The sequence below is a fragment of the Microchirus variegatus genome, assembly GCF_963457635.1.
Source record: "Microchirus variegatus genome assembly, chromosome: 4".
Taxonomy (NCBI): domain Eukaryota; kingdom Metazoa; phylum Chordata; class Actinopteri; order Pleuronectiformes; family Soleidae; genus Microchirus; species Microchirus variegatus.
This window is the reverse complement of record NC_139805.1, coordinates 30,951,133-30,967,550: the sequence shown is the minus strand read 5'-3', so window position 1 is coordinate 30,967,550 and position 16,418 is coordinate 30,951,133. Positions and strand designations below refer to the sequence as shown.

At 43.0% G+C, this 16,418-nt stretch overlaps 1 protein-coding gene across 1 annotated transcript in view; it reads right to left on the bottom strand.

Annotated features, from left to right (window-relative positions):
- Positions 1 to 16,418, bottom strand: part of itpr1a (inositol 1,4,5-trisphosphate receptor, type 1a) — a gene marked incomplete at its 5' end in the record, with an annotated part of 94,985 nt that overhangs the window by 40,330 nt on the left and 38,237 nt on the right. The window contains 20 exons of the mRNA XM_083887550.1: positions 5,573 to 5,608; positions 6,100 to 6,211; positions 6,287 to 6,435; positions 6,519 to 6,703; positions 6,825 to 6,945; positions 8,256 to 8,384; positions 8,495 to 8,620; positions 9,484 to 9,735; positions 9,808 to 10,008; positions 11,990 to 12,115; positions 12,208 to 12,345; positions 12,441 to 12,515; positions 12,600 to 12,773; positions 13,281 to 13,446; positions 13,527 to 13,581; positions 13,669 to 13,801; positions 15,310 to 15,496; positions 15,571 to 15,755; positions 15,839 to 15,980; positions 16,068 to 16,319. Coding sequence (XP_083743676.1) covers positions 5,573 to 5,608; positions 6,100 to 6,211; positions 6,287 to 6,435; positions 6,519 to 6,703; positions 6,825 to 6,945; positions 8,256 to 8,384; positions 8,495 to 8,620; positions 9,484 to 9,735; positions 9,808 to 10,008; positions 11,990 to 12,115; positions 12,208 to 12,345; positions 12,441 to 12,515; positions 12,600 to 12,773; positions 13,281 to 13,446; positions 13,527 to 13,581; positions 13,669 to 13,801; positions 15,310 to 15,496; positions 15,571 to 15,755; positions 15,839 to 15,980; positions 16,068 to 16,319 — 2,944 coding nt within the window. The remainder of the gene's footprint in view (positions 1 to 5,572; positions 5,609 to 6,099; positions 6,212 to 6,286; positions 6,436 to 6,518; positions 6,704 to 6,824; positions 6,946 to 8,255; positions 8,385 to 8,494; positions 8,621 to 9,483; positions 9,736 to 9,807; positions 10,009 to 11,989; positions 12,116 to 12,207; positions 12,346 to 12,440; positions 12,516 to 12,599; positions 12,774 to 13,280; positions 13,447 to 13,526; positions 13,582 to 13,668; positions 13,802 to 15,309; positions 15,497 to 15,570; positions 15,756 to 15,838; positions 15,981 to 16,067; positions 16,320 to 16,418) is intronic.

Genomic DNA, 16,418 nt, shown 5'->3' with positions numbered 1-16,418 from the left:
GTCTTCCCTGATGTGGTGCGGCTTTTCAGGGATTGCGTCACAATTATTTAATCGTGCCAAAAAAGGAAGGACAGAAAGGACAACAGACATAAAGACCAACACTGGCACGCTTTTCCCCAGAGCAGACAGACAGAAACAACCCTTAACAGGTGTGTGTAGAGATTGTGTTGCTTTCACATGTTCGTGCCCCTTACTCTCCCTTTATGCTCACAACTTGCATGTACACGCATTTGCACGTGCACACTCACACAGCAGTGTGGGTAAACAGCTCTTCTACGCCATGCTCCACACTTTTATTGGCAATTATGGCTGAAGGTCACACATCAGCGGAGGGGCTGAGTTCCAGGAAAAAAAAGAAGAAGCCTGGCTCTTATGTAACCTCAGCCCAGAGTTGGCAGGGGCCCAGGAATCATGCAGCTTGTAGGCAAAGAAAACTAGGACACAGTCTGAATGACTGCCACAGCCCCTCCATACTCATTTATATACTCACAGACATGCCGCAAACACACAGCCACAGCGCCCCCTTTTGGTGCCTAAAAGGACGTCATGGAAAACACCCTACAAAAAAAGTTGAACATTGCCAGAGACAATAATATAAGCCCTGCATGTAAGGCAGAAGCAGGTGATGTGGCTGTTATGAGTTTATTGTCCTGATGTTTGACATCTTTTGGTAAATCATGTGCAGATATGAAACTTGTGTTACACTGGGAGCTCGCAATTCAAGTGTTAAAGATAGTTAATATAATACATTCTGCAACATGCTGCATCCATGTATTTGTCTTTTATATCAGTAAATTAATAAATGATCTCCGTTAGGTGATTGTTACAGCATTGTTCAATTAATGTTGCTTTTATTTATTTTTCAAAAATATACTATACATAAATATGTATATATGTGTGTATATACATATACATATACATATACATATACATATACAAATATATATATATATATATATACACATATATATATATATATATATATATATATATATATATATATATATATATATATATATATATATACATATATACATCCATCCATCCATCCATCCATTTTCTACCGCTTATCCGGGGCCGGGTCGCGGGGGCAGCAGTCTGAGAAGGGACGCCCAGACCTCCCTCTCGCAGGACACTTCCTCCAGCTCTTCCGGGGGGACCCCAAGGCGTTCCCAGGCCAGCCGGGTGACGTAGTCCAGCGTGTCCTGGGTCGTCCTCTGGGTCTCCTCCCGGTGGGACATGCCCGGAACACCTCCCGAGGGAGGTGTCCAGGGGGCTTTCGATACAGATGCCCGAGCCACCTCAGCTGGCTCCTCTCGATGTGGAGGAGCAGCGGCTCTACTCCGAGCTCCTCCCGGGTGACAGAGCTCCTCACCCTATCTCTAAGAGAGCGCTCTGCCACCCGCTTGTATCCGGGATCTTGTTCTTTCGGTCATAACCCAAAGTTCATGACCATAGGTGAGGGTAGGAACTTAGATTCACCGGTAAATCGAGAGCTTTGCCTTTCGGCTCAGCTCCTTCTTCACCACAACGGACCGATACAACGACCGCATTACTGCGGCCGCTGCACCGATCCGCCTGTCAATCTCACGCTCCATCCTTCCCTCACTCGTGAACAAGACCCCAAGATACTTAAACTCCTCTACCTGAGGCAGGATCTCTCCACTGATCCGGAGGGAGCAACCCACCTTTTTCCGGTCGAGAACCATGGCCTCGGACTTAGAGGTGCTGATTCTCATCCCAGCCGCTTCACACTCGGCTGCAAACCGCCCCAGCGCATTCTGGAGTTCCTGGTTCGTAGGAGCCATCAAGACCACATCATCTGCAAAGAGCAGAGATGGAATCCAGCTGCTCCCCGGCTGCACCTAGAAATTCTGTCCATAAAAATAATGAACAGAACCGGTGACAAAGGGCAGCCCTGCCGGAGTCCAACATGCACTGGGAACAAGTCCGACTTACTGCCGGCAATGCGAACCAAGCTCCTGCTCCGGTCGTACAGGGACTGCACGGCCCTTAACAAGAGCCCCCGACCCCATACTCCCGCAGCACCCCCCACAGAATGCCACGAGGGACACGGTTGAAAGCCTTCTCCAAGTCCACAAAACACATGTGGACTGGTTGAGCAAACTCCCATGAACCCTCGAGCACCCTGCGAAGGGTATAGAGCTGGTCCAGTGTTCCACGGCCAGGACGAAAACCGCATTGTTCCTCTTGAATCCGAGGTTCGACTATCGGCCGAACTCTCCTCTCCAGTACCCTGGAATAGACTTTCCCCGGGAGGCTGAGGAGTGTGATCCCCCGATAGTTTGAACACACCCTCCGATCCCCCTTTTTGAAAAGAGGGACCACCACCCCGGTCTGCCATTCCAGAGGCACTGTCCCCAACCGTCACGCAATGCTGCAGAGACGTGTCAACCAGGACAGCCCTACAGCATCCAGAGACTTAAGGTACTCAGGCCGGATCTCATCCACTCCCGGTGCCTTGCCACTGGGCAGCTTCCTAACTACCTCAGTGACTTCGGCTTGGGTAATGGATGAGTCGACCCCTGAGTCCTCAGCCTCTGCTTCCTCTAGGGAAGGCGTGTCAGTGGGGTTGAGGAGATCCTCCAAGTATTCCTTCCACCGCCCAACGATGTCCCCAGTCGAGGTCAACAGCTCCCCACCTCCACTGTAAACAGTGTTGGCGGAGTACTGCTTCCCCCTCCTGAGGCGCCGGACAGTTTGCCAGAATATCTTCGAGGCCGAGCGGTAGTCCTCCTCCATGGCCTCCCCGAATTTGTCCCAGACCCGAGTTGTTGCTTCTGTCACTGCTCGGGCCGCCGTCCGCTTGGCCTGCCGGTACCCGTCAGCTGCCTCAGGAGTCCCTCGAACCAACCAGGCTCGATAGGACTCCTTCTTCAGCTTGACAGCATCCCTTACTTCCGGTGTCCACCACCGGGTTCGGGGATTGCCGCCGCGACAGGCACCGGAGACCCTACGGCCGCAGCTTCGAACAGCCGCGTCCACAATGGAAGTGGAGAACATGGTCCACTCTGACTCAATATCTCCAGCTTCCCTCGGGATCTGGTCAAAGCTCTCCTGGAGGTGGGAGTTGAAGACCTCCCTGACAGGTGATTCCGCCAGGCGTTCCCAGCAGTCCCTCACAACACTTGGGTCTGCCAAGTCTGTCCAGCTTCCTCCCCCGCCAGCGGATCCAACTCACCACCACATATATACACGTATATATATATACATATATACACATATATATATATACATATATACACATATATATATATATACATATATACACATATATATATATATATATATATATACATATATACACACACATATATATATACATATATACACATATACATATATATATATACATACATATACATATATATATATACATACATATATATATATACATACATATATATATATACATACATATATATACATACATATATATATATACATACATATATATACATACATATATATACATACATATATATATATACATACATATATATATATACATACATATATATATATATACATACATATACATATATATATACATATATAGAGATATTGAGATTGTTATTATTACTTATTGTGTATACTTTTTATTCATTCTGTGCCTTCTGAGAATGTTGTTTATTAAGAAGGGGAGGGAATGTTTGCTGTTGTCTCTCAATCAACGTTTGTGTATAAAAAAAATCCAATACACTGAATTAGAGCTGCTCATTGATCTCTGTCGAGTATTTTCTCAGTTAATTGAGTATTTGTTCGTTCCATAAAGTGTCAAAAAAAGTTGATCTTTGTTTCCCAAATATTGAAATGAGGACACCTTGTTTTGTCCACAAACCAATATTTTTCATTTCAAATAAACCAGAAATATATTCACATAGAAACAATCGATGATCAACATAGTTGACGATTAATTTAAAGGTCCCATATTATACCCTATTAACCCAAGTTAAACTAGGTCCTGATGCCCTAATTAAACATGTCTGTGTCATGCTTTAGTCAAAATATCATAAGGATGAAGCACAATAGCAGTTCAATAACTCTGCCAAAATAGCCTTTTTCAAAACACTCGGTTTTGTGCCTGGTCATTTACATGTGAATGAGACCCAGGTAAATTCACATCTTCTGCTTCCAGGGGAGTGTCGATCTAACTGTCGCCACTTATCACCTATTGTCATGCAGCGTCGTCACAACCCCCGCTCCATATACCCCATAGTAATGTCCGTTTACCCGTTGTTACTGAGTTTCACCGTAATGCATAGAGTGACCACAATTTTGGCTTCTCGCGATCATAAAAAAATCGAAGAAAAACAATTAATGCGCCGCGCCAGTTACGTGTGTAAATTCCCATGGTAGAAAAAGACCTGAACGCACCACTGTAACTGCGACTGAAAGTGACGTGTGTGGATCAACAACACGAGGAGAGAACGTGGAAACACGACAGAAAGACAGCATTTGGTTGAGAAGAAATGTAGGACAACATCTACATCTTTCTGCAGTGCTTTCAAACGCGTGCTCCTCATATCACCGATCCACACACGGCACTCGCTAACTGCAGGCACGTAACTGGTGCGTTCAAGGTGTCCCTCCAGCATAGGAATTTACATACGCGATCAACAACAAAGGGCTTGTGAAGCTTCTGAACATTTTTTTCATAAATAAAATATATCCACTGGACACAACAATCTTCTGAGGCTGGAAGTTTGTGTAAAACACTGTGCTCTGCTGTGCTCCGCTCTTCCTACCTCGCCTGCAGTCTCGATTTCACAGGGACAAGGGAGGCTACGGTGGAGCTGTGAAGTACTCTGTGAAGTACTCTGCCTGGTGGGGTGCCAACATTCACGGTGAAATGTCCGCACTGTCGTCATTTGGTCGGGAGGTGTAAACATCGCATGTTTTATCGCCTATACTTACACAAAGTGGAACCACTAAAACATGACTGAGTCTTGTTTTTTCACAATTTGGGGACTGGTATGGCCCCTGAGTCCCAAGTATAAGTACTAAAAGATCAAAAAGTAGATTTTTCACAATAGGGGACCTTTAATAATCTGATTAACTGAATAGTCGTTGCAGCCCTACATAGATCATGCGTTTTAAAATGGCGTTAACTTGATAAGTTAAACACATTGACAGAAAAGAAGGTCACGTAAATGTCCAGTGTGACGACAGCAAGCAGACACACACACACACAGATCTGGCAGCTGGCCCAGCCAGCAGCAGGTGACTCACCTTAGAACTTGGAATTATAAAACTCAGTTAAGCAACATTGACTCAAACAGAGCACACATCCCTTTTTTCACCATTGCTCTCCCTCTTGCAGCTTTTTAATTTATCTGCACTGCCTGTTTTATGGCAGACAGAGCAGCAGGTGTGGGGAAACAGAAACAGCTTACTGCTATTTGCTACCAGCTGTGCCTAGAGCCCCTGCTAACGACAACACAAAACCACAGCAGCTGCTACAACACAGTTACAGATCAACTACCAGTGCTACGCAGGCATAACAGAGCAGCAGCTCAAAGGGCATAAATAAAAGAAAATGAGAAACAACCTTAGGCAAATCCATCTCATCATCAAAGGCCCTGAGCTGTAAGAGAACAGAGGGTTTAGAGGGTTAGATAACCACACAGGAAGGAGCAAGCTAAAGCAGCGGTCAGTGACAGAGCATGTTTGTTAAGCGAGTTCAATCTGTGGACATACTTCCACACTTTAGGGTAAATAGTACTTATGAATAGAGTGAGCAAAACCAGTGACTGTGGTAAAAAAAAAGCATTTCAAAGAAGTCACCATTTCTATGTTACGTGCAGAGGTGGATGTGCAGTGAATCCCTTCAGTGTGTTTGTGGGAGATGCAGAAAGTTAAATCATATAAATCTACCAATAAAATGATTGTTTTTGTTTTTCAGACTATGCTACCTTAAAAGGCTATCTCAAACAATATTTTACTTATATTTCCTTTAACGTTGACAACTCCCTCCTGATATAAATGTTAAACGCAGTATAAAATCGTTCTTATATACATGTTGTCACGTACAATCAGGTGTATCATCCCAGTGTAGAACGACGCAGCTTCTCCTACCTTCTCTCCATAACCCCGGTCTTTTGTCATCATCTCTCGCAGCGTTTGCAGAACTTTGATGCACAGTCGCTCCTCGTTTTCCTCCAACAGCTGCTTGGTGTGTTTGATCAGCCTGCGCAAGCACATTTGTCCATTATTTTACTCATTATACAACAGCAATTACTTATGTATTATACGTATTGCTTACTTGCATATGAAACCCCCGCTCTCACACTTCTTGCGGGAGTCTGTATTTTCAGGGAAGAGTAGCTCAGGCCGGTGCAGTACGTCCACCAGGACTGACAATTCAGCCTGGACCAATGGTCGCAGACGGTCCTCGAGAGCTGACACAATGTCCTACAGTCCAGACAAAGACCCTCCATTAACACTTGTGTTGAATGTTGAATGTCAAGGCGTAACACAGACCGTAGGTCGCGTACCTGCAGCCTCTCAATAATGTTCCTGTAATCCCGTGAAGCGGTCACCACAGAGTCTCTGCGGGCAGCGTTACGAGCACTAAGTCTCCAGCTCATGGCCGTCTTCTGGATGATGTTGTTGGATTTCACAAAGAGATTGTTGACTTGATTGTCCAGGTCCACTGGGATGGCTATAGCTCGGCCTTTGGCTGCCAGGTACACACACACACAGACACACAGACACACGGACACACACAGATGAAAATAGTAATAACTAATAATCTATAGAGGCTGATTTGAGAGTGGAGATGGACGCTGCACTGTTCTCACCAACATCAGAGAGCACCTTAATACAGTTCTCAACAGAGCCTTTCTGCACTGGGATCAGCCAGTTACAGTGGAAGACCCGGAACACTGCCTGCAACAGCTGCACAAAGACCGGCTGCCTGGTCTGAGAGGAAGATAACAGAAATGGTAGATTAGTATATAAAGCTGTAAATTATCTAGTCAGAAGAGGAAGATGCCATTATATGACGGAAAGATACCAATCTGTCATGTTCAACACCTGCAGCCTGCACTGTGGGCTTTTTGTTTTAGTACCACACACACACACGCACCTCTGTATGTGTGATACAGGTGACAGCACCTGCAGTGAGACCAAAATGCTGACACAGTAGTGTTAGGGCTCGGCGATATGGAACAAAAGTCACATCCTGATGTATTTAGGCTGATATACGATATATATCCCGATATTTTTTTCACAAAGTGAGAGCTGTGAAAGGAAATGTTCAGCCAAATATGACATGTCAAAGTAGTTTTGAAACCAGCTATTTCACTGAATATTTGGAAAATCAAGTGAATAAATGATAAACACAAGTCTCCTCACCTGGTTCATGAATAAATCCTTAGCTGTGGAAATAATAAAATGTAAACTGTATAACAACAGGAGTACCTTTTTTTGAAATCAACGTTCCGTAACGAACAATATGGATATTATATGCAATATGGTCTAATTCCATATCCCATTTTTAAAAAATCTTGATATATTTTTATATCTATATATCGCCCAGCCCTAAGTAATGTTCGATTTTCCAAGAGATCCTGCCCAAATCTCACTCAATGAACATCAGAAAGAATGCTCCCACATACATATGTAAAACAAAATGAAAATAAAATAAAAAATGACACCCAATGTTAATCTGCAGCACCGAGCTAAATGTACACCGCTGGATTAAAATCCAATAAATACCTGAATTATTTTCCCCAACACAGACGACTGGGGCAGAGGATACAAGTCAATTAAACAAGCAAAGAAAATAAGAAAAAAATTATTATACATTTTAGGGACATACGCCCATGTTGGACACATGGAAAATGTTTGAATATAAAGGCTGTATTTTTAAAAACAATGAATTCTGTCTGTTATTCAAAAAGTTTGAATAACTGATGCATTCAAAAGGGAGGAGAGGGGAAAAGATTCATGGTAAGTACGATGTGTCTCATGTTACTTAGATTAGCTAAACTAAGAGGAGCATATTCCAGGAAAGATGACCTTTGTGCACTGGACACTTTTGAGACTAGGTCACTAATTCATCTCTGCACATGGGAGTGACACTCGCTCTCAAATTGGTTTATTGAATTATACTATCTTGTGTGTTGAAATTAGATTAGACTCAAACTCGTTTGACACCAACGCTAGTACACATGCTTTTAAACCCTCTCCATACACAAACTGTTAGTAAGAAGTTTGCAGTGATCTACCTGCAGGCTGGTGCTCTGGTCAGAAAATGGTGAGCTGAAGAAAGTCGTCACGATGCCCATGACCGTCTCCGTCACGTATCGCTCCAGGACGGTGTCCGCATGCTTACGGTCGCTTGTATTGTTGCATACCTGGAAACACCCGAGACACCCGAGAAACAAAATGGCCTCTTGTATTTTATGAACATTCTAATGTACTGCACAGAGTTATTGTTTCCACTGAGATGTCACCCGTTCCTTACCCTGCATATATCCACCAGGAAGTTCTCAAAAAGTTTCCACATGTGGTTGGAAGTGTAGATCTCCTTCATTTCCACCTCAGTGTCCACGTAGCAGTGATTTAGGAAGTTGATATAAGCGATCTTCACCTGGAAGGATATGATTTAGGCTTGACGTGAAAACATGGTTCTAGATGAGGACGAATGATAGGACATAACATCATTATCTCCACCAAGGAGGTGGTTTTTCAGGTTAGAATTTTTGTGGGATGACTCTATAACGACTAAACTGATTTCTGAAATTTTGTGGAGGGGTGGGTCATCACAAAAAAACATTTTTATTTCACTCTTTACATAGAGAAACATGCTACAAGGTTAAGAATAAAGAAAGAAGACCCTTCAATTCTAACTTGAAGGGTCCTTCTAATTAACCATTTTTTTATGATAGAAAATGGATAATTCATATTATAATTCATATATTTGCAATTATGCAACTTATCGACAATAATTATCTTTCTGCTGTCCAGCATCAAACTTCATCATCATCATCATCATAAACAATAATAATAATAATAATGATAATGATAATGATAATGATAATGATAATGATAATAATACTAATAATGATAATAATAATAATTATTATTATTATTATAATAATATAACACAATAAAAAGACAGGCAATATCATACATGCAAATGCAAGATCACTTAAAATGAAAAACAAAAAGGCCAGGGGGGAAAAAACTGGTGAAATGCTGAATAAAACCAGGTGAATGGAAGAAAACAAAAAATTCTAAAAAAAAATGCTAAAAAAAAAATCACTGAAATGATTAATAATATGATATAATTTATGATAATATAATAAGAGACATTCATAATATTTCTGTCCTTTTTTCAATGCTCTAATTTGATCTAATTTTTTAAAAAGCAAAGTGCATATGTTAACAAGTGGCTAAATCAGTGTCTATCAGCTTCTATCAAACCAAACCCTCCGCACACCTCTGTCTCACCTCAGGTATGCAGTCCTCGTGTGTCACCACACGCACGATGTCGTCCAGTGGTAACAGGGAGTTGCACTTGATCTCTGTGTAGACGTTCTTGCCCTCTGTGCAAACCGCCAAGAGCTCCACCAGGTGAATGTGATACATGAGAGGACTATTCTCATCCATGCGGTCGCGTTCCGATCGCATCATCTGGACCAGTGTCTGGAAGGAGGCGCGGTCATTGTAGAAGACCAAAACATCCTCGCCAGCGTTCACAAGCTGTTGGAAGAGACACACCTGAATAATTGAGAACATAACTGCATCATCCTTGGGAGAAAAACAAGGCGTTACCTCTGCCATGACGATGTCTTGGCACTTTTTGATGAACTTGTTCTCCGCTTTGACAATAGTCTGCAGAAACTTGAGGTACTGGACATTACGGCCGTGTGTTTCAATGCAGTGGACGAAATGTTGAACCACGCGCTCGTTGATCTCGCTGCATAGCTGGAAGTTGTTCATGAAGATGTGTCGCATGGTGATGGCTTCTAAGATCTGGAAACAAAGAAAATAAGAGGCGTCAGAGCAGAGAGCTGTTGATTTTAGCCGGGTTTACATCGAAAGAAATGGTTCGGTTTGGTACAAAACGGTATGTGTTTATGCTTTTTCATGAATAGTACTACCAAAATAACCAACCGTCATCCATTATTTGGCACCCTTTCCTTCAGGTAGCAGAGTTAAATAGTAAGTTATGGTCAGGGCTAGGGATGGGAATGTCAGACATTTTGAGAGTCGATTGTCGAGGTCCACGTGTCGATTTTTTGTCGATTTTTTTTTTTTTTGTCGATTTTTTTTTCAGCAGCAACAACAGCAGCATTGCAGGAGTGGAAACTATTCTACAGTGTACTACTTTGTTTTAGGCTTAAAAACATGGCTGTAATGTTTATTACATTACAAATTATTGACAATCAAAGCAGCGATAATAAAAACGAGGGGCAAAAAAAAAGAAAAAAAAAGCGTAGCGGAGAGTTTTCTCCAGACGGCTCATGTTTTTGAACCTACGCTGGTTGTGTCCACCAGAGTGCAGGATCTCGACTGGGTGAGATGCCGTCTTCAATCGTGTAGACCAGTGGTCCCCAACCTTTTTTGCTCCACGGACCGGTTTAATGTCAGGAAATATTTTCACGGCCCGGTCCTCTAACGCTCTCTGGTCGCTATGGTAACGCTTAAACGTGCCTTCAAAATAAGATACACAAAACAGTTGTAAATGTTTCATTAAATGTTTCAGCAGTTGTTTGTTGTTCATCAAAATCAGTATGCGCCGAAAGCGCGGGCGAGCGGGGAAGAGAGAGTAACGAGTGCGAGTGAGTGAGGTCTGCGGTCCTGGCCATTAGTTAATTTACTTATTTTTGTGTAGGTGTGTAGGCTGAATACGTTGCACAAGTAAGTGAGTTTTGCGACTCACTTCTTGTCACTGAAATGTGCTGCCAGCGGTGACTTCTTTCCTGAGAGAAATCGCTGCAGCGGCTCTCGTAATTCAAACACTCTGGCCAGCGATCTCCCTCGGGATGCATCAAGAGTGAGTCATAGATGGATGTAACCGAGGGAATCCGGTCATTTTTCAAAATAAAACATTGTTCAGACCCCAATAATAAATAAAACGGAAATAATGTTATTTTTATTCAAGTTATTAATTCTTTCTGTGCGGCCCGGTACCAAACGATTCAAGTTATTTATTATTTCTGTGCGGCCCGGTACCAAACGTGAGACGTTGGTTGGGGACCTCTGGTGTAGACGGCTTATTGTTGTGTCCCCCACCCCCGTCCTAAACATTAGCGCAAGCTCTTTCGCACTGCGCGCACACACACGCTTGGACACGCAGAACCACTGGAGAGAACTGCTGTTGTCACCATGTAGGCTAACATTACAGGTGACTGGCCACACACTCATCCTACAAACCAGCCTTTGAGCACCACAGACAGCGGCCGAAGCTCCATAGCTACCTTACCGACTCTCATACAAAGCTTTAAGGTGCATTATGTAATAAATCTAAAGCAATTGGCCATAACATCCTCCTAATATGTCACAGAGGCTCAGGAATAATGTTCATATAACAAACTGAACCCACCAACAACAACAGTACAGCCAAAATATTTGCATTAAAAAATATATTTTGCGTCTCAGCTGCCGAGCAACCACAGGTTGCCAGTTAAGTCAGAAAACGAAACCTAAAAGACCTTGGTATTTTGAATTTCAATGTAGTAACCGTTTTTGGCCACATTCTTACATATGGCACCTTTAACAGCCACAAACCAAGCAGAAAAAAAGAGCTGCTGGATGTTCTCCTTTGTTGTCTGTTGTGTTGTGTTCAATGTTGTCGTTCATTACCAGTATAATGTCACACTACACATCTCTAACTCTAACCCTTTACCATTCCAAACCATACTATACTGTACCATGATGGAAACACAGAGCAAACAATTCAGATCAGGGTTTACTTGTACTGAGTAGTGCTTGGTGGAGGATGACTCCTTACCCCTGGGTTGAGAAATAGATTGATGTGCTTATGCAGCAGGACTTGGTTCTGCTGGTTTCCTGCGCAGAAGTTCTGCAGGAACTGATGGGCGAGCTTCATGATGTCCTGCATACGCAAATCTTCACCCTGGTGGGGAACACGAAACATAATTTGTGAAGTTATGTCCACTTTTACACAGAAAAGATGAATTATTATCACTGTCAGTGAAAGCCACACACCTTCTCATAGGGGATCTGTAGGAGCTCGAGGACCACAGCATGAGCACCCATGTTCCTCAAAAGTCTCTGCTGTTGCTTCTTGCTCTTCCTACCTGACAGACCTTCTTGGACACACAACCTGCTGAGCCGCAGCAGGATCTGATGAGACACAAAAAAAATGCAAAGAAGAGAGATTGTTCTATATCATTTGCAATTCTTGTGGAGTGGAGCTTGTTAGCTATCAAAAGAAGTACCTCCTTCACCACTCTGTAGTTGTAACTGCTTGTACTTTCTGGTTTCTTTGGTTTGTCTGTCCCCCCAGAGTCTCCCTAGAGAAAAGTAAGAATATAAGCCTTACTGTCATTACGACACCACAGTGGGGTTTGATTCATAATATGTACGATATACTGCACCTTATTATGCGCTGCTTCAGTGGACAGCCCCTCTCCTGTGTCCATGCCTTCATCAGGCCCTTGTCTCTTGTACACCCAAAGCTCAGACTTCTCTACAATCGAGCGCAGCTGGTCCAGGTCCGACTTGATTTGCTTGTAATTTTCCACATCTTGGCTGGTGACCAATAACTGGACCTACAAACATACACATAACAGTTCTAAAGCAAAAATAATGTGCTCTAATACAAAAGTAACAAATCCACTCTTATAAAGGCTAGTCTGGTTTGAATTTGATTCGTCCTTTGTTATGTTGCCAGGATTGTCTATTATTTACTTCAATCATTTACATGAATGAGCGTAGACTTATTAACACCATTACAATATCAGAGCTTCTAAACTCTCAACAAACACTGAACATCTCATTGAATTTCTTTGTTGTATGACTATAAGCCAGCATTTGTTTTAGGTTTAATAAACTGGCAACACAGTAAATATGCCACAATATAGAGTGAAACTAAACTGGAAACCATTTCGTATGTGGAGCATACAGAAACTGATGTTTCTTGTCATTGACAGGGTAATTATCTATACTTTTCAGTCTCAAAAAGAGCAGCATAAATATGTGTTTTGTTTCAATTAATAGGAGAAAGTTACGGCATATCAAGTGCACCTACAGCAATACAAATAGTGCTGTTATGATACCTGTTTAAAGGCCTGTAGCACTTCCTGCCTTTGGCTAAAGTGTCTGAATAGCAGATGCAGGGCTCTGGACACCAGAGGAGGATAGTCGTGCATGGTTAAGTGAAGGAGGACTCTCAAGAAGGTGCGACCGCCTTGATCGTCCAGATCCAGTGGCGTGTTCTCTTCACTAAAAAAAACAAAAAACAATCACATTAGAAAACACATTCTCTTCTGTGATACTTTATTCTTTATTGACACTGTCTTTACCTTCCACCAAATATCCCCTCTGCCTGCTCTTCTATATTCTCAAAATCCAGAGCCCCTGGAATCACAGTTTCTTCTGTAACTAACACACTTCATTTCATTGCCCACACCATTTGTGTTAGATGCAGCTGTGCAATAATCTGACCTGGCATGTTGTTCGGTCCTTCCACTATTCCAGTCACAGATAACTCACTCTGGGAGTTGCTCTCATCAAACTCCCTCTTAAATATAGAGAGCAGACACGAGATCCTGTAGTCCAGGCGGACATTTAGGATGAACTGTAGGAGAGGACAGAAAATAACAGGGGGGTTAGTGAATAGTGCAGTGTAAAAAGTTTTTGTATTAACTGTATTCTGATGTGTATTCTGCTGGTCTTCCCAACAAAGCTTAAAATACATCATAACATCTGCATTACTATTGACTCCCTATCTCTGTCTCCTTCGAAGATAGCAAGAAACTTGGGTGTCATGATTGATGACCAGTTGCCCTTTGAAGGTCCCATATTATGCTAAATCAACTTTTTAATCATTTCATCCTTATATTTGGGACACTGGCCCTACCAGTACCAAGTTTGAAAAAGGACGACTCACTAATTTTTTTTGTGGTCCTCCTCAGTCTAAGAACAGGAGATAAAACACGCAATGTTGATTTCCGCACTCATTGGGATGTCACAATTCGCTAAATTCCTGGAATTGATATCTCGCGGAGCTCCGCTTTGTCCGTAAAACGTGTGAGTGCTGGCGAGGGCAACGGTATCTGAAAACCGGAAGTCCGCGAAAAGTTCTATTCTTGGCTCCACAGTGCAGCACAGAGTTCTACACAAACTTCCAGCCTCAGAGGATTTATCTGTCCAGTGGATACATGTTATATATGACAGCAATCTGCTGCTAGAGCCTGCAGATGATCACTTTTCCAAATGCTAACTGCTGTTAGCTCCCAGTAGCCTCTGTGGCTGATGTCATTTCCTGTCCCTTAAGTTTCATCTTAAGATCATGTTGCTTCTGTCACCCGGTCATATAGCTTTGCACTATTCAATATAATAAAAATCAGACTGTACCTAACTCAATAAACTACCCAGCTCCTAATACAGGCTCTGGTCATCTCCTGCATTGACTAATGCAACGCCCTGCTAACAGGCCTCCTGACCTGTGCTGTGAAACCACTACAGATGGTCCAGAACGCGGCAGCACGCCTGGTCTTCAATCAGCCTAAAAGGGCACATGCCCTCTGTTCATTGAGTTACTCTGGCTACCCTTAGCTTCCCACATCCAATTCAAATCACTGATGCTAGCCTACAAAGTGCTTCATGGGTCTGCTCCCACATACTTAAATGTTCTCCTAAAGGCTTATGGCTCGACTACTCCGTTCATCCAAGGATTGTCGTCTGACAGTGCCAACACCCCTCCCAAGACAATCCAGACTCTTTTTATGTGTTGTTCCACGCTGGTGGCATGATCTACCAAGTGCTACCAAACAGAGTTAATTGAAGGAGGACTCTCAAGAAGGTGTGTGACTGCCTTGATCGTCCAGACGTAACATTAGGTGTTAAGTTCCTGTCTATCTTCAAGTAGCTCTTGAAAACCCAGCTCTTTCAGAGTGCATTTTCTGTCCTGGCACTCACCCTACCCCTACCACATCCTTCTGCACTTGCATCCACCTTGGCACTCTCACCCTCTATCAGCCTACTGTCCTGGCTTCTTCTATGTAGCATATTCCTCTCTTGTAAGTTGCTTTGGATAAAAACGTCTGCTAAATGCTTCAATGTAAATGTAATGTGTCCCCTAACCTGCAGAATCTCAATGATCTTAAGTTTGGTGTCCATGACCAGTATGTCCTGTTTCTCTGGTTCAGTCTGAGTCTTGACTGAGTCTCTGCTCGAGCTGCTTGCAGGCGTCATGGGTAGGAAGCCTCCTCCTCGCAAGACTACTTGAGACATCAGCTCGCCAACACCATGGATAGACCTCATCACATTGCTGCCTGATAACATACACACGTAAACAAATACAGTATGATCAACTTCATGAGTGTGAAATGCATGGTCCTCCACTGACGCCAACCTCCAGGACATACATACATACCTTTATTCTCATCTCCTTTCTCCAGTTTATTGAAAGGGAAAATTGTGTTCAAATGGACACAGTCTAGAATAGCCAGGAGGATCTTAGTTAGTCTCAACAGGTCGCTGAAGTTATAGAAACCAAAATAAATCAGGTTTCTGGCCAGATTCACGACCTAAAAAAGGAAAATAAATTCATTTATTTAGCTTGGCAATGTCAGCCTTGTATTGTAAGCAGTGTACAGTGTGCTTCACTGACCTCAAATGTCAGCTTGTTCTTCTCTTTATCTGCAAAGGGGAAACTCTGACAAACCACGTCTCTCAGGTAGTTCTCAACAAACTCCATCGTCTCCGAGAATCTCTCCTTAATTTCATCCTTTGATGTTCCATTATTGTCATAACTACAGCAAAAATGAAAAGCACAAATGCTTCACCAACAAAGAAAAATATTGTATTAAAACAATCTTTTGAATATTAAGTTTGCTCACTCATCAATGGCAATCTCTGAGGGGATCTCTGACCACAGTCGAGCGTATTTGACGGGAGTGACCTGCTCCTGAGGGTCACGGTCCACGTGCATGTGCAGCATCATGCGGCAGAAGGACGCTCGCAGGTCATAGGGCAGGTCTTCATCCGACATGCATCGTAATATCAAATCCACGTCCAGCTGACCAGAGATCTTGTTGATTGCCAAATACTGACGGTCCAGACACATTCGGGCAAACAGGTTCAGCTGGTACCTGCAGAGGGAACACAAGTTATTTGACCTTCACAGGTGAACCATGCAGTCATTGCTGGCCATCTCTGTCTCAGCTCTATCATGAGTCAGGTAGGGGACT